This window comes from Gordionus sp. m RMFG-2023, chromosome 3 (genome assembly GCF_954871325.1).
Source record: "Gordionus sp. m RMFG-2023 chromosome 3, tfGorSpeb1-WG-v2, whole genome shotgun sequence".
In the NCBI taxonomy this organism is placed as follows: domain Eukaryota; kingdom Metazoa; phylum Nematomorpha; class Gordioida; order Chordodea; family Parachordodidae; genus Gordionus; species Gordionus sp. m RMFG-2023.
The window spans coordinates 34,337,426-34,356,114 of NC_088777.1; the positions used below are offsets into that span (position 1 = coordinate 34,337,426).

General features: G+C 27.3%; 1 protein-coding gene across 1 annotated transcript in view; it reads right to left on the reverse strand.

The window, feature by feature from the left end:
• LOC135927561 (helicase SRCAP-like) overlaps positions 1 to 18,689 on the reverse strand; it is a 56,064-nt gene that overhangs the window by 21,764 nt on the left and 15,611 nt on the right. Inside the window, exons 3-9 of the mRNA XM_065463620.1 lie at positions 15,531 to 15,600; positions 11,332 to 11,512; positions 5,498 to 5,696; positions 3,419 to 3,596; positions 2,338 to 2,502; positions 1,934 to 2,136; positions 1,469 to 1,803 (exon numbers count right to left, since the gene is read on the reverse strand). Coding sequence (XP_065319692.1) covers positions 1,469 to 1,803; positions 1,934 to 2,136; positions 2,338 to 2,502; positions 3,419 to 3,596; positions 5,498 to 5,696; positions 11,332 to 11,512; positions 15,531 to 15,600 — 1,331 coding nt within the window. The remainder of the gene's footprint in view (positions 1 to 1,468; positions 1,804 to 1,933; positions 2,137 to 2,337; positions 2,503 to 3,418; positions 3,597 to 5,497; positions 5,697 to 11,331; positions 11,513 to 15,530; positions 15,601 to 18,689) is intronic.

Genomic DNA, 18,689 nt, shown 5'->3' on the forward strand with positions numbered 1-18,689 from the left:
TTTCGTATTTTATTAAGGGTATCTTTAAATGACCATTGTAAAAAAATAAAGAAAATTCTTTTTAAAAAATAGTAACATTAAGTTATCAAGTGTTTAATTTTAAAATTCATATGATTGGCATTGAACTAGTTTATTGTTGGTTGAAGAGGCTATTCATAAAGCACATTTTCTGGCATTTCTTATTCATCTCATATTATCAGTTAATACTGCTTCCCTACCTTAATTATTTGAGAAAAAAAATTAAGTATATCTAGAAATTCGCTTTAGTTAAAATTTATTCTAATTATCTGGATAATTTTTCTTGATATCATTTCCTCTCAAAATTTGGGGATAACGTAACTAATAAAATAATATTTTGGTCCACAACTTCTAACAGGGGCTGAGTGAGATATGGACATATAAAGTTCAAAAATAAGAAAATTTCTAAAAATTGATATAACTAACTTTAAACATCTTAGAATATTTAAATAGTTTCATGATTGATCTTTAAAATGACATTATTCAATAGGGTAAAATATGGTTATTGTCAAAAATTTGAAATGACCATTTTATCTTTCCTTTTTATATAAGTATGTAAATTTTAATAGGAGAGGCTTAAGTATGGAGCCAGACAAGAAAGGAATGGTTGGCTGAAGTGGTTTTTGCTATTTATGCTTATAATTCTACACCAGCATGCCAGGTTTCAACTGTATACTAAACATAATTTAAAAATGGGTCCAAGTATATTTAAAAAGATATTCGATTTATGTTCTCTAAGGGTCAAATCACATATTGACGAACCGAATCGTAATTGGTATATTTCTCTGAGCCGATATTCTTTACAATTTGTATCGCTGCTTAATTAGAATTTCGTAGGTAAAAAGCGGACCCAACCAAATGCAAAACAAAAGCGGGCCGAAGGTCAGTAAACGGAAGTGTGGGGGCACAAACTCATATATAATTTTATCCCAAAATTTTGACCTGACAACCTTGAGCGTTAACCAACATTCTTAAAAAAAATTATTACTAAATATAAAATATTTCATAATTTTTTACTAAATTATATTGTTTATTAAATATATAAAAGACTACTGAAATCGTCTTAACTTCTATACCTGTATTTGATCCAACTTAAAAATTTTTATATATTTATATATATAAAAATTGAAGGAGAAAAAAAATACCGATTGGGGTTTCTATGAATTTCCGTTTTTCAACTACGGGTTTTCGACGGTAATGTTATTTTTTTTACCCTATTGAATGAATATGTCATTTTAAAGATCTACATTAAAGCCATATGTTAAAATTATCATATTAGCTCAGATATATTGTTAAATGGACAAATTAACTGGGCTTATTTCAGCTTTAGGTGGAAGTTGAAGGCCAAAATATTTTTTTCTTGGTTATGATGTATAATCCTTAGAAAGAGTCGGGTTAAAAGTGTAGGCGATTTAGCCTGGAATTCATCATCATAACTTTATCATAGTACCTATTTAAGTCTACCTCCGTTTCATTATTGATCGTGGGTAACCCATCACTTATTTGTAATCGGCTTTGACTCTTTAGGAAATTTTGAGGCGAGGTATTCAACTTATCTTGACTTTGGCTTGCCAGATTTTCGGAATTTCGATTTTGAAGATTCTCTTTCGCGTTTTGGTGGTTATAATTAATTATATTCTGACCCGAGTTTTCGGAATTATAGGATATCAAGGAATGCAGGGGTTGATGAAATGCGTAAGTTGGGAGGAAGGAGGTTACTTCTTGGTCCGAAGTCCATAGGCCTCGATCGACCATGTCCCCTGTTCGCTTTATGGCATTTATTTCCTAAAAATAATAAGTGAATAATAGCATTTCGATCTTAAATTAGTTATGGGCATTGGTCAATGATAGGTATTTTATTAAATTAAGATGTTACAAATAAAATATTAAAATTTAAAAGAGTAGAGGTTCACACCTGTTCAATAATTATTCTAATCTTCTTTTCTTCGTCATCCTTATTTCCCATTATTGAGCCTCCATCTAGTTTCGATGTTTTAAACTCTTCCCCGTCATTGTTCGTTATTTTATCGTAGAGGTCTGGGGTAATGTCGTCCTCCCATGCCTCGTAAAGAGAGAGCGGAATAGGCGAAGATGGTGGCGATGGAAGTGGCAAATAATCTTTTTAAAATATGTGTTTTTAGGAGTTAAATCGCATTTTTTATTTTGAAAATACTATTAAAAAATTATGAGTTATCTATTAAAAAAAATCAAATCTACACACCTTGTACATTATTTCCAACCAAAAAAAAAGAATTAAAAATTTGAATAGATAAAAAATAATAATAGCAAAGAATGACTCTAAAAAGATAGTTTTATTACCTAAATCAAATTTTTCCAAAACATCGTCCCTTTCTCCATCTTCTACTTCATTCGTGTGAAAAGTATTACTCTTCCAGTCAACATTATCGCGGGATAATGAAGAATTATTCAAAGACCGTCGTCCTCCTCTAACCTTGACGCCACTTATGGTTGATTTTTTCCGCCCTAAAAGTAAAAATGCAATAATTGGTGAAGGGAGAAAGAAATTGGAAAAAGGAAATCACGTTAGAAACTAGAGCTGTGCCGATCCACATATTTTTTACCGATCCGATATGTTCCGATATTAGCTCAAACCCGATCCGATACCGATCCGATATTTTTAATGATTTTTCACCACCCCTTTGAACCAAGTGTAATTAAGAAATAAAAATTTTTTATGCAAAAATTCAAATTATGCATTTAATTTAATTTTTTTTATTTCTACAATAATTTAAAAAATGTTTACGGATATTGATAGTATTAAATGAATTTTCCATTATTCCTCCCCGTAAAATTAGAATTCCGCAGATAACGTATCTTGCAAAATTATCTTTGTCTTTTCTAAAATATTTCCATAATTCAGATACCATATTTTAAAAAATTCTTTTATTTAAGGTATAAATAATAAAATTGGCTTTATTATTTAAAAAGATTTAAAATAAATAAAACTTTGAGTGTTCCTTTCTATTTTTATAAAAAAAACTTTTAAAATCTATTTAAAAAAATAAATCACATTTGCATTGTTTAAAAAAAATTATTTAGAAGATATTATTAATGTAAAAAATAAATATACATAAAATAATTTTTAAAAAAAGTAAAAATATCGGATCGGGTTTTTACAGATATTGGCCCGATCCGATATTTTGGGAAAACGCTAAATATCGTTTCCGATCCGATACGATATTTAATATCGGCACAGCCCTATTAGAAACTACGATTTGGTCGATTTTTAAACAACGGCTAAAGAGGCAAAAAAACTAAAAGCCTAGCGATTTTGCCAAAAGAGCCCTAACCCTTTTTCGTAAAGAAATGAAGGAAGTAACAAAGAAAAAAATGAAAACAAATTTTTATCGAAACAAACTTTATATAAAAACAATTAAACCAATAGTAGTGATGTCGCATTCTTCCAATAAATATTTACGATTTCTGATTCTCTGGCGACCGGAGCCTGAAACCGAATCGGAAATTTTTGTAGGAAATGAGTGGAGAAAATTTTGGCGCTGAGAAGCATCTCGATCGGCCAACAAAATGGTGGTTGAATCGCGGCGATTTTTGCGAGACTTAATTTTGTAAAAAATAATTCATAAAGTAAAGGCAATATAGTAAAATATAAATTTAATCAAATGGATTGTAGAAACAATATAAAATGGATAGTAATACTGAAGGAGCTTACCACCCGGAAAAGATGAAAGTAAAAATAGAAAAAAGAATTATTCATTATAATTATAATATGTTTAAAACAAGGTTTAAAAAAAAGATAAGTCCATTTCAAAAATGAAAAGATGTTAAAATTACATAATCGATTTAATCTAATATTTAGAAATTATAATGTAGATTAACATTAACAAAAATTTGAGGCGACAGCGTGGGGATTTTTTAAAAAGATTGGACATATTTAGTTAAATCACCTCAAAATAAGTTAAGGGGCTTTGGGTTCTTTAATTTTCAATTTGATAGTTCTCAATGTATATCATTGTAGGATATACTATCAAATTGATCGATTTTTATAATGTAATGAAAAATAAAGAATAATGATAAAATTTATATCGTCTATCATGATTGTCTATCATGTAAGCAAAGATCAGAACATTAAAAAACAAAACCCACATAAAACCTAATTAAGAAGGGAACCAGAACACTCGCGTTTTGCTTAGCATATTATCTATATTTTAAATTTATCTACAAATTTGCAAGCATAGAAATAATAATTTATTTTATGTTTTAAATATAAAAAATTAAAAATAATTATGCAAATTTAAAATTGGCCTTTAAAAATATTTTGTACTAATAGTAAAGCCCGAAAATTTTTATGGGCAAGTGGCTGTATAAAATAAGAAAATGGTTACGATCCCTACCTGTTATTATATATAGGCCAAACATTGAGGACGATTAATTTATGGAATAAGGAACACAAAGCTCCATAAACTTCGATTACATCTAAATCTGTGTTAAACAGATCATGCAATCAATTTAAGTCACATCATTAAAAGGGATCATACCAAAAATGTTACCAAACTGTTGCATAATAAATTTAAATGATAATACTGGTATATGCAGATTGTATCTATATGTAATACATTATTATAAAAGTATATGTATCTAAATACATTGTGCGATATATTTTACTTTTTTATTATATTAAAAAAATTTTTTAACTATATTTTATTTTTGCATTAAATTTATTAAATATCTGTAAGTTTATTTCTTTCCAAATCAAGACAAGTTTTATTTTACAAAATAATGAATGATGAAAATATTGTAAATATGGTATTTATATAATAATTAATCTTTATAAATATAATAAATTTTTAAAGATTAATGCTGTTAAACGGCTCGATTTGTATTTAAAAAACGGCTAACTCAATATTTTAGCCAGTAAGATATTGCTTAAGCCTCGAGATTTCGCTAATATATGTCATAACCTTTGTGCCATCTCTGAGCAAAGTCCTCAAGTTTGCATAACATTTTTTGGGATAAAATATTGAGTTAGTTAAAGAATTATTAATATTAAGTGATACTGATGAAGAAGAGGAAGCAATAAAGCATCAAAAAAATTTAAGCTTGATTGGACTTGCTTTAAATGCCAGAAAATTGAAAAAAAGAATTGACAGAGATTATAATGAAAATATAAAATTCAAGATTGATAAGATATGTATGAAGATATAAATTAACACCCATCAAACTTTAACCGATTATTAAAAAGTGTGGTTTATGGCATCCTATTTTATATTTTAATAATGCTATTATATAGATTGGATGCTTGATTCCATTTTTTTTAAAATATTTAAAATTTGGTTTCATATTTTGTGAATAAATATCAAGCTGTTATTCATATATCTATGATTATAAAATAAATTTCAAAATATTTTATATTATTTATTTATCAATTAATTCTTAAAATCTAGCATTATAATTTTTATATAAGGTCTCATAGAAAGAACATTATAAAATAGATATAAACTTTCAATTCTTCTCCGAAGGATTCTCCCCCCCTCATGATCTCCAGATTACTAGCTGCATCATTATCGTCATCATAGTCTATAATAAGGTCTACTTCCTTTTTTAAACTTGGACCTTTAGCATTCATTCCATCTAGTGTTGTAGCCATGTCTTGAAAGTGTTCATTTATAAAACTAACCAAAGCGGCGTCCGGTTTTTCCCTTTATTTTAAATTATGTGGAGTAAATATGGCAAATAATATTAAACCGAGCGGCATTGATTAACTCTTTTGACTGATACTAATTCGATATTTATAGATCAGGAAAAAACCCGATTGGATACCGATTTCACATTCATTTAACATTTTTACTTAAATTTTTATCCATATCTCACTTATTTTTGCATTAAAGTCAAGAAATAATAATATATCTACTAGTTTATATAAATCTTACATAATAAAAAAAGTTTGATTATGGTGTTCATGTGAATCTCAGCTCCAGATAATTGTTATTTTATATTTTTTTTTAAATCTGCGCAAATCTTTTTTTAGACAACGCGTCATTAAGAGAAATATTGTCGAGTTAGAATTTGATAGGGATACAGATGATTTCTTAATCTCATGGAGCTTATATCTCAAACTAATGAAACGGTTGATTATCAAAATCAATTATTTCGGAAATGTATTTGATATTTTTTTTTCGGTATTTTTCCAGGATTGGTTTTTAATAAATAGGTTTGTTATTAATTGCCTATTGTTTTTGATAATTTTAGTCTGAGTTTACTCATTTCTTCGGATTTAGTGTTATTTTCTTTAAATTGTAACTCTTCATTTTTTTTTAATACTGGGATAGATAAAAAGAATTTGTAACCCCCACTCTTTGAAATAAATATATTGCATTGTAAATGCAGTTTTTGAATTAAAAAATTTTATATTTTAATCAGGCGCGTTAGAAATTTGAATTTTTTGAGCCTTTAAAATTTATATATAAAGTAAAAAAATTTAATGTTGGAAATATAAATATTAATACACAAAAAGTTTCTTAGGAATAATTGTATTTTGTATTATATTTACAATGTAAAATCCAATCTTCGTTGGGATTGAGCCCTTGCTTGGCGTCAAATGCTTATAAATATTTAAAAGATCCAAACCATTCAATCCACTTTCAGAAGTTGTACTTCTTAGGTATGTTTTCAGAGAACTGTAGGCCCGGTTCCCGGGTCGGATCGTATTTTAATTTTTTAAATACATCCGGGCAGGGCCCGAAATTTTTTTAAAAAAAACAGCCGGGCCAGGCCTGATTTTTTTTTAAAAAAATTATCCGGGCTCGGTTATATATTTTAAAACCAAATATTTGAAATTAGCTATAAAAATCAAAAATAAATATAATTTCTTTAAAAAAAAACCCCGGGCCGGGCCGAAAAAAAATTTTGAAAAAAAATCCAGGCCGTGCCCTGCAAATTATATCTCTGCAGGGCTCTGTTATTCTTCTTAAAAAAGAGAATGTTCTCTCATTAGTTTACTAATGGGAAGAGTTGCTAATATATATAATATATATAATCATTTTAATACATTGGGAATAAAATATAAAATGTGTTTGAAATTATACAAAGCATCCATAGCATTTTTTGGGACTATATCTTAGTTAATCTCTTAAACATAGTTATTCAGCTAATAAGGCATCAAACAAATATTATTTTTTTTCAATCACCATCTCAAAAAGGTTGAGAAGGTTTTGTGGAAGTAATACCTGCAGATTGGTAAGTGCTGCATGATGAATTAAAAACCATTCATTTATTTGATTATAGTTTTATAATACTTTTCTACTGATCTTATACTAATGTTTCGACGATGAGCTTGCCTTGCTGCAAATCGAGTGAGACAAATATTAAACACGTATAGCTCTCCTTTTGACTCAACGATAACATATAAAATTGAAATTCTTCATCAACATTAGCCCTAATTTCCTTGAGTTCTAATAAAATGCTCTCCGCTATTCTCATCTTCTTAATCAAGTCAATGTCATGTTTTTGAAAAGTATTACATAAAATAGTTGTATAATTAAATAATACATTCTAATGAGAAAAAAAAATTGAAATAAGTATTGAATCCAATAATTTTCTTGCTTCTGAGGAAATATTTCTTTCAGGCCATTGTGATATTTCAGAATCGGTTCTTCTAACTCCATAAAAGCTGTTACTGCTTGATATCTTGTTGGACAAGCTTGCACTTTCCTTCTCCCTGTTGGACAAAGAGTTTCAGAAAAATTATTATTTGACTAGAAATATGAAAATGGTAGATAAATAATACGCCACTAGAAATTTGAAAATAATAGGTAAATATTACGCCAATGAAAACTTGAAATCGAAATTAATTGATAAATAACTTAATAGATGAATGTGATAAATAAATGTAATTAAATATATATTTAATATGAGATAGGAATAAATATTAACAAATATAAATTAATATAAACATTAATATTTTTGAAAATCCGGCATCTGCATTTTTTGCCCCCCCCCCGCTGCGTACGCCAATGATTTTAATTTGATAAAATTTAAGTTATAATAAACATTTATAAAATTTGAACAAGTATAACGATTGTTATTTTTCAAAAAATGTTTTAGTAATCCATTTTACTATTGATTCTCTCAATTGTTTCAATGATTTTGGATGAAATTAGGTCTTTTTTTGAAAAGTCAATGTATCTGATAATAAAAAACATCATGTGAGTTTCTTAAAAATTTATATAATTATCATGCTAAATATTGAAATTGTACAAAGTTTTTTTTAAATATTATTTTATTTCATAATAATGGCTATTCAAATATTTTCTATTAGGGATGTACCGATATTTCATCATAGAATCGGGTCGGGCCGATATTTCATCATATTTTTATATTTAAAATTTTAATATAAGTTTTCCTGGCTCCTGAGGGGTGGCCTAAGACCAGATCACTTTAGTGCGATCCCCTGAAGTCAGGGAAAATTTTAATATGGGATTATAGGCTAGTGTTGATAAACAGCTTGATTTTTAAATATGGCTAACCCAATATTTTAGCTAAAAGATATTATGCAATTCTGGAAATTTTGCTCATAGATGGCAGATATATTTGGGCATTTAAGAAAGAAATCTCGAGGCTTGCATAATATTATTTGGGATAAAATCTTAATTTAAGTAAGCGTGTGGTATTCCCTTCAAATATCAACTCTAATTTTCATTATAGCCGAAACAAAAAAATTATCATACATAAAAATCTTAATAATTTTATTTTATGCCCTATAGTAATATCAACAAATGACCATTTTTCAATTACATTTAAATTATTAAAAACAGTATCCTCAAAATTAAACACTTTACAAGCGAAGCCCGTGAATTTTTTTATATCAAAAAATGAAATTGAATTTTTAGATATAATAATTATAATTACATGTCAATACCGCAAAAATTTTAGCGCAAAATATATTATCGCGAATGCATTAACGCGAATGTCGATTATCGCGAAATAATATTATAGAGAATGGATTAGCGCGAAAGTATTATCGCGAATGTATTATAGCGAATAAATTACAGCGAATAAATTACAGCGATTAAATTACAGCGAATAAATTACAGCGAATAAATTACAGCGAATAAATTACAGCGAATAAATTACAGCGAATAAATTACAGCGAATAAATTACAGCGAATAAATTACAGCGAATAAATTACAGCGAATAAATTACAGCGAATGAATTATCGCGAATGCATTGCAGAAATGCTTTACCGCGAATGCATTATAGCGAATGACGTATCGCGAATTTATGCGTAATTAACACGAATGCATAATCGCTAAGCATTAACTTATATGAATTACATCAAGTGCATATCGCGATGAAGTTTGATGAAAATTACAATTTTATATTTATCGGCCTTTAGGCAGACTTAGTTAAAGTCGGGCTTGGGTCTAAAATGTTTGAAAATAGGGCTAAGGCTTTGGATTAAAAAAGATTCTAAGCAATAAAATAGATTTCTCTAGGATTAGGGTAAAGAAATTATATTTTTTATTAATTGATTGTTTAAATATACATTTAGTTATATTTTCAATTAAATTTGGGGGACAGGCTCAGGCCTAAAATTTAAAATAATGGTCTGGCTCGGGCCTAAAAATAAATATTGGATGGTGCTTTGGCTGAAATAAATTAAATTTGCAAGACACTAAGAAAAGTCTTATTTAAAACATTGAGCCAAACAGATAATTAGTCCTCGGAAAAAATTTATATTTTAACAAAACATGCTTTAATTAGTGAGGGATTTAGTATTGACTTGATAAGCATATTTTAATATTAATTTGTATAAAGTTCTCTTATTGCTTAATCAAAAAGACAAGGTCACAGCTTATCACAACAAGACATGAAACAATATTCAGCATCATAGGTAGATAGTCGAATTTATTAAGAGAAGATCTGATAATGATAAAGTTATGCGATTGGAAGAAAAATTGGAATGAAGTTTAATACCTGAATTCTCTAGGAAAAGATGGAATATTCGCCCAGTTCAACAAGCTTTAAAGACCTTAAAATATGGGTCAATATACCGAAAAATTATCAAATAATAGGCTACAACCTTTTGAATCTTACAAAATTGAAAGAAAAATTGGTAAAATCCTTCATTTCGCAAGAAATAATCAAATTTGATTAATTGTTAGGTGCGATACAAGAAAAAAAGGATAGATTTATCACATTAATTATATTTATTATTTTAATAATTTTATGGATTTTTGCATCATAAAAATAAATGAGGGTCCTAAGTAATTTTTTGTCAAATATTAGTATTTCAAATTTTCTAAAAAATGACTTAATCTAATTATTAAAAAAATTGAGAATACTCTATTTTATATATTTTTTAATAAAATACGTAATTTCATAAATAGCAAGTGACGTGTTTTAGAGTTATAAAATTTAAAAACGCTACGTTAAATAAATAAGGTTCTCTTGTTTTCTGAAAAATGTCTGAACTTGCTAAATGAGTTACAATATAATTAGAGAGTCTAAAGATTTCCTTAGAGAAATAAAGATCCGGTGGAAAAATTTTATCAGCAAAAGGTAACAAATTTGTGGTTTCCACTATATTTAAAAAATAAAAACATATTAATGATGAACTCCTTATTAGAAAGTAAGTAGATAAGTAGCAAAGAATTTTAATACTTTATATTAATTATATCAACCGCGATAATGCATTCGCGATTTACATTCCCGATAATGCATTGGCAATAATGCATTCGCGATATTGCATTCGCTATAATACATTCGCGATATTGCATTCACTATAATACATTCGCTGTAATGCATTCGTGATAATAATTTCGAGGTAATGCATTCGTGCTAATACATTTGCTATGATGCATTCGCGATAATGCATTCGATGTAATACATTTGCTCTAATGTATTCGCGATACTGTTTCACTATGATGCATTCGCTATAATATCTTTTCGCGGTAATCAACATTCGCGATAATGCATTTCGCGAAAAAAGTTTCGCGGTATTGATGTGATACGAATAATTATAGGTCCTTTTTGGGGAGCACAATTAGTCATTATATAATTTTTCTTTTTTTTTATATTAGTATTTCTAGAGTTAATAATTATTTTATAACTTTTTTAAATATTTTAATCAGATATTTTATAAATTTTATAAATATTTTAACATAATAAAAATTGTTCATAAAAGAAAAAAAATTAGAACCAAGAGTAATAAATTATAATTTAACTTAAATTTAGAATTCTCCAAATTAAATATAAAAAATTTAATCAATTAACTCAGTTCTTTCTTTCTTTATTTCTTCCCTTCCCTTTCTTTCATTTTTTTTCAAACAAACCCGCTTTTGTCATAAGAGCAAGCAAAAATAGCGGATGTCCCGGAACTTAGGTAATACAATTCCGCGAGGAGAGCTTTCAGTTCGTCCGTCAAGACTGAGCAATCAATTGATTTATGACCGATAATATCGCGTTTTATGTCGAGTGATTTGTTAATATTGATTTGATTTGCCCATTTATTTTCTGTTCATTTTCGTATATAAAATAAAATTTAGAAAATTATTAGGTTTTAAAATTATTTTTGAACTTAATTAGTATTTTTAAGTTAGATTTATTAAAATTCTTAATATTTTATAAATAATTCTCATATTCATCGAATTTTTTATACAAAGGAATGATGAAATAATGATTTTTTAGAAGAGAAAATTTGTCAATAGAAATCAAATAAATGATAAAACAATGTTTCTATTCATTAAGTATTATAACCAAAAAATATAATAAAATAATATGGCATTTTATTTCATCCAAAATTTATATACTGCTAAAAAAATTATATGACTATCAATTTAAAAGCAGTAATGGGCCAAATTAATTAAAATAGGTTAATGTATCTATAAGGAACAATGATATCTATACCACTTCCCAGCCTATGAAGCAAAATACCCCCTTAAAATGATACCACCCCCCTTCTCAAAAATAAACAAATATTTATAAAATGTGTTCAGTCACCCTCCCCCCTCCTTTAATTACATACTTAAAAATAATTTTAAAAGGTAGTATTTATTATAATTTATAATAAAATATAACTATAAAATATAATCTTTCAATTTAAAGTTAATATAATATTTCAGCTAATATATTCCAAATAAATTGATACATTTAGGATATGTCCAAACGCAAAAAATCAATAAAGATTTAAGAATTTTATCCCTAACTGCCCAATGTACGGATGATGTTAAAATGCGTATATCTTTTATTATTTTTTGAGTTTGGACGTACCCTTAAAATGGTATTTAAAAAATTTTTTTATTTTCATCGTGCTTTTGAAGTCGAGATCTAATCAGCTTGATTTTGCTAGTACTCTTTTTTATTATTATGAATGACATCAACTTTAGAAGATATATGGATTTATTTTTTAGAAAAAGTAACGAGGACAAATTTATTCGGGCAGTTTCTTATTAATAAATTGGCAGGAAAATAAATCAAAAAGGGTAGTACTTTAATTAAATGGGCAGTTTAAAAAACAATTGTTAGCTATTTTAAATTTTTGGGTAGTTAATATTCAATTTTCAAGTTTTTTTATTGATTCTGGCAGTATTTAAAATAGGTAATTTTAAAATAATTTGGCAGATATTTTAAATTTTTGGTCAGTTAATAAATAATTTACCAGTGTTTTATTTACTTGGGGAGTTTTAATTTTTCCCTAATACCAAAATAACATCAAGCCGAGATTATAGATGATATCAATAAATCATAATAGCGCAAACCCAAATCATTTTTGCTAGAGCCTCTATATTAAAAAATAGGAATCAGCAGTTCCTGACTTTGTTAAATATTTTGAAATGGAAAGGCTAGATTCAAACAACACATGGTATGAAAGTTTTAACCCCTTTACACCTAGCACCAACAATGCACTAGAAGCAAGCAATAGTAATTAAAGATGAAAATACTCTTAGAGAACGTTTAACTCTTAGCCTATACCACTTCTCAAAAAGAGTTTATGACATATCCAACAATTACTTTCGAAATATTACATCAGGTTATAACTGGGCTAAATTTAAAATAATATCTATCAATTGACAGGGATGATTATATTGAGTACTATATTTCTGCTAATAAATTGCAAGTAATTAATCAGGATAAAATAAATTTTGTGAAAAATCTAGAATAAAGTTTTTTTAATCAATATAAGCATCAAGCATTTGGTTTGTAAGACTACTCAAACAAAGATGATTAGAACAAAGGAATTTGTAATTGTCACATATTTAATAAATTATTTGTGTGTAAGCACGTTGTTGGTTTGGCTATAATATTAAATACTGTAAACCTCCTCCAGCAGCCAAGATAACATGTAGTTTTAATTATTATAAACATTTATTTATTATTTTCTACTTTTTAGATTTGCTCAAATGACACAATGTAAAACTGTGATATATTTATTAATTTACTAATTATGTTAATTTTCATAAAATATTCTTGATACTTATAATAAGGCTCTTGTTATAAAATAACATGAAAGTTTTAACTAAATATTTAGATATAAAATTTATTTTCATTAACTGTATTCTATAAAATTTTTGATATTTTATTTAATTCACTAACTTTTTCATATTTGATATATTAATAATACTAAACATCTTTCAAATAAATACTGTACAATATAATTATAATTTTAGTTACAATTCAACTTAATTTTTTTTAATGCAATATTATATAAATACTGCCGAAATTGTTTATTTTTTGATAAAAGAATACTGCCCATTTTGATAAATTTTACTGCCCAAAAATTTAAAAATACTGCCCAAAAATTTAAAAATACTGCCCAAAAGATTAATTTGTTGATAATAAAAATACTGCCTATTTTGATTAATTATTGCCCATAAAAATTATACCCAAAATTAATTAAGATAATTCATAACTCATTCATTTATACAACCATGTTCATTCATAAGGCCGGATGTAATATACAGAAGTTTCTAAATTGCAATGATGTTAGGCAGTTAAAACCCATCATGGGGTAGTGTTGTTAAACGGCTCGATTCAAGCCGATTTAAAACGATTAACTCAATATTTTCGGCGGAAAAATATTGTCTAAACCTCGAGTTTCGCTAAGAAATATCCAAACTTTTGTGACATCTGTGAGAAAAATCAAGCAAGCATAATATTTCTCTGGATAAAATATTGAATTCGCCGTTTTTTAAAAGGTTCAAATTGAGCCGTTTAATAACACTATATGGGGTATAATCAATTGGTTCAAAGTACTCCCCAAATTTTACTAATCAATGTTTGATATCCTCCCCACTCCCCATTGTAGGGGCCATTGATAAAGGAGTTTTTAACATGTATCGTTTTAAACTCCAAAACTAACATTCAATGTCATCCCACCCCCACTGTAGGAGCTATTGATAAGGGAGTCCTTAACATGTATCGTTTTAAACTCCAAAACTAACAACATTCAATGTCATCTAGCACATTGAAGATAAAATATTTCCCAAAAATTTGCAATGTTATGTTCCTATCTTTCAGTTATAAAAAAAATTTAAAATAATTTTACCTCATTAAAATAAAATATAATGTTTCATTGTAAATAACAACTGTTGTAGATATGCAGCGTTGACTATTAAATAGGATTCAAAAATGCATGCTCAATTAATAACTTTGCCTCAGAAGTTGTTTCTCTCCAGGTGATAGAGGATTGTTATTATGAAAGCTTTTTGGTGCTGAAAAAATGTTCTTTAAACTGCAAAACTCTTCACTGCGTCTTTGTGCGCCATTTTTAAGGCTATAATTGTCTTATTATCGAATATTAATTTCACGATTTTTTAAACCAAACAGCCTTTTTGGCTACTATTTAACATCCAGATTCTAGGCTTAGATGGGTTGAATCAATATCTTAACAAAATTATTTAAAATCATTAATAATATCTGATGTTTCAATAAACATTACTTATATTTAAGTCCTGAGATTGACAAAAACAAACATGATAATTTCAAATTTGTAAGTTTTACTTCTACTCCAAATTCAATCAAATGACATTGAACTTGAGGTGCTTTAAGATGATAGAGATCGAATTAACATGTTAAAAAGTTTTCATAAAAAAGTGTTTTCAATGTATAACACTTTGTCTTCATCAGCACGTGTAGAATTAGCTTTAAAACTTTGCTAATATGTATAATAGAACAGCTTTAAATAACGATCTGTTTAAATAATAAGCCTTTACCTTTTTTAAATATAAGAAACAAATTGTAAAAATAAAATATTAATTATATTATACACCAATTTATATTTTATCACTTTATATGATTTTTAATCAAATCCTATTTTAATTTTTATCTTAATAATTGAAATAAAAAGGAATTGTAAATAATTATTCTATAAAAATGATTACATGTAATTTATAATTAATTAATTACCGCTTTTAGAAAATATTAGTAATTATAATTAAATACAAATTTTTTTAGGGGTTATATTTTGTGAGTGAATAAGCCCATCCCTACTATTTACACTAAGCAATAAAATTTAAAAATAAATATATATTACTGAAACGAGATCTCTTTTGAACACTATTCTTTTGTCGTATTTCGGTATTTGGGCTACCAATACTTTTTTGCTTTTTTGTATTATTATGTATGTATAAAATGGATAGAAATTAAAATGGTTATGTAAATAAAATTAATATTTATATATTTGTATATTTTCTACCTTGACCTGTGAAAATTTATAAATAGTATGAGTCATAAAGAGGGACCCAGAATATTTGCTAAATAGCTTACTATTGGGAAGGGCATGGAGTAGGAAAAATATTTTAAAAATATCAACTCTATAACATGTTCCAAAATTTTTCATATGTTCTGTAAAATATTATAGCATCATAAAATTCAGTGGCCCTTTTAATGGAGGGGGTAAGAAGCAACTGCTTCTTTGCAAGGGGGGAAGGGATATTTTTTTTAATTTTTTTTAAAAATAAATGGAGTTACTTTATTTTTTTAGAAATTTCTACAAAATGTTCTCAAATTATATATACAAAAAAATGAAGAAAAAGAAGGGATGTAAAGCAAAATGGATTAAAATCCAAACTATATTCCAAATCCAATCTTCATGAAAAACATGGTTATGAAAAAAATTCAAAAAGAAATTGAAACTAACAAATGCTTTTCAATCAGGGTTGCCATGTCTCCCCCCATCAGCTGGAGACTCCCGCAATTATTTAATTTACACGCAGACATCTCTCTCCCGCTAAACTACCGCAATTGGAAATCTCCCGCAAAAATCTACCGCAATTTATTAATTTCTCCCGTAATTTTTTTTTAAAGTATTTTAACGTTTTTAATATATAAATAATAATTTTGAGAGACATTAATTGATTATTTTTATATTTTTAAAATAATTTTAAATATTTATTCGAAAAACATGTCTAGTTTGTAAATTTCTTTCTATCCTGGTTTATTTTTATCCAATAATAAATCAACATCATTTCATTCATATAAGTCAGTACAGGGGAGTATATCAACATTGATTGCAATACAAAAATATTCTCAAAAATAATAAATAATACAGATGCAACTACATTTGCGGAAATGGTATACATCTATCATGTAGTTCAACATTAGCAGAGCTATATCATCCCAATGTGGGTCGAGTCTTTTTCTCATGATATTTAACTACTCCTATATAAGTGCAAATCTTACTTGTGGCAGAACAAAAATGAGCAAGGTTATCACAAGTGTTTTAGTACCTGAATCCTAGAGATCAATTCTAGACGATTTGAAAGATAGGCATCATGTGCAATTCTAACAGATGCATCTAATAAGGGAAATATTAAAACATTTCCCTCGATCCTTCGCTATTTCAACAAGAATAAGAACATTCCAATAAAACTGTTAAAAAATTTTCCACGGATAGTGAAAAATCCAACGATGTAGCTAGCCACATAATGGTAAATATAGCTGATTCAGGGTTATCAATGATTTGAATGTCAGCTTTCTGCGCTGTTAATGCCTCTGTAGATTTTGGCAAAAACCAAAGTTACCGAATTGAGGCAGAACAATAATGAATTAATACCAATTGGCTGTATATGCCATATCATACTACATAATTCTTACAAGGCAATAAATGTACTATCTGTGGATGTCGAAATAATTGTGATGAAATGTTTTAACGAATTTAGTCATCAACTAAAAGATTTAATGAATTAAAAGAGTTGGTGAAGTGGTTTGACTTGGAATGGTGTGAGTTGTTGCGATATATACCTATCAGGTGGTTGTCATTAATACCTGCCATCGATAGAATATTAAAATTTTACAAACCCTTAAAAAAATACTTCTTAAATAAAGATTTTAAAAGCTGTCCGAAAATTTTGAAAAATTTTTTCGAGTATGAAATGGCAGAAGCATATTTGGGATTCATTTCACATGTAGGAAATCTTCTTCATGCAGTTAATATTCAGTTGCAATCAGAATATTCTTTATAAAAAAAATTCATAAAAATCATGCTATAGCTCTGTTCATCTCTACAGTTAAAAATTGATAATAAATTTTATGGAGCTATTGCTAAAAATATTATATTAAAATGTTCAAATAATACTCTAATTAATACATTTTTAAATAAAGCAGATATTTTTATTATGACAATTTTAGAATATTTACAATCAAAATTTGATTTTAATAACTCTATTTACAAATGTATAACCTTGGAAGAGAAACCATCAATGGATGGTTTTTATGATTTAATAAATATATTAAAAATACCGAAAGACATTGATTTCTTGTTTGAGGAAATTGAATTCTCTCTATTTTTTATGATTCGCCAAAATACTTAAAGTTAGATAGTCTAAAAGCAGAGGAGAAATGGGTAGAATATTTTCGTAATAACGATAAATCCCCATGCTTGGAAAAAATATGCGAGTATTTATTTTCCTTACCTCATTCTAATGCCTCATCCGAGCGCATTTTAGCCTGATGAGGACTGCCGGGAAAAAGGAGAGAAATCGAATTGCTTTAACATTAGAGGCCGAGCTAATGGTTATACAAATGTATATGTCATGCCAGGAATTTTATAAATATCTCAATAACGACGGTAAACATTTAGTTCTATTATTTAAATCTCAAATAAAATATAATTAAGTTTTAGCAAAGGCGCCATAAAATTTATTGTCAATTTTTAACTGTAAAGATGAACACATCTGCAGCATAATTTTGTGAATCTTTGTTAAGATTATTCTGATTGCAACTACACATTAACAGCATGTAGTAGATTTCCTACATGTGAAATCATTTCTAAATATACCTCTGCCATTCATTATTGAAAAAAATTTTCAAAATATTAGGACAGATTTTATAATATTAAATATTTATTTAAGAAATATATTTTTAAAGGTTTACAAAATTTTAAAATTCTATCGATGGCGGGTATTAGGAACATATCGTAACCAACATTGTGCTGACTCAATTCTGTAAATACACTCTGTTTTTACCAAATACACTGAGGCATTATCAGATATGAAAACTGACATGCAATTTATTGATAATCTCGAATCTGCTATATTTACCATTATATGGTTAGCTATGTCTTTTGATTTTTCACTATTTGAGGGGAAAAAATTTAATAGTTTTATTGAAAAGACCTTAATTTAGATGAAATAGCGGAGCTTATTAGATGCATCTGTTAGAATTGCATATGTATGCCCATTTTTCAAATAGT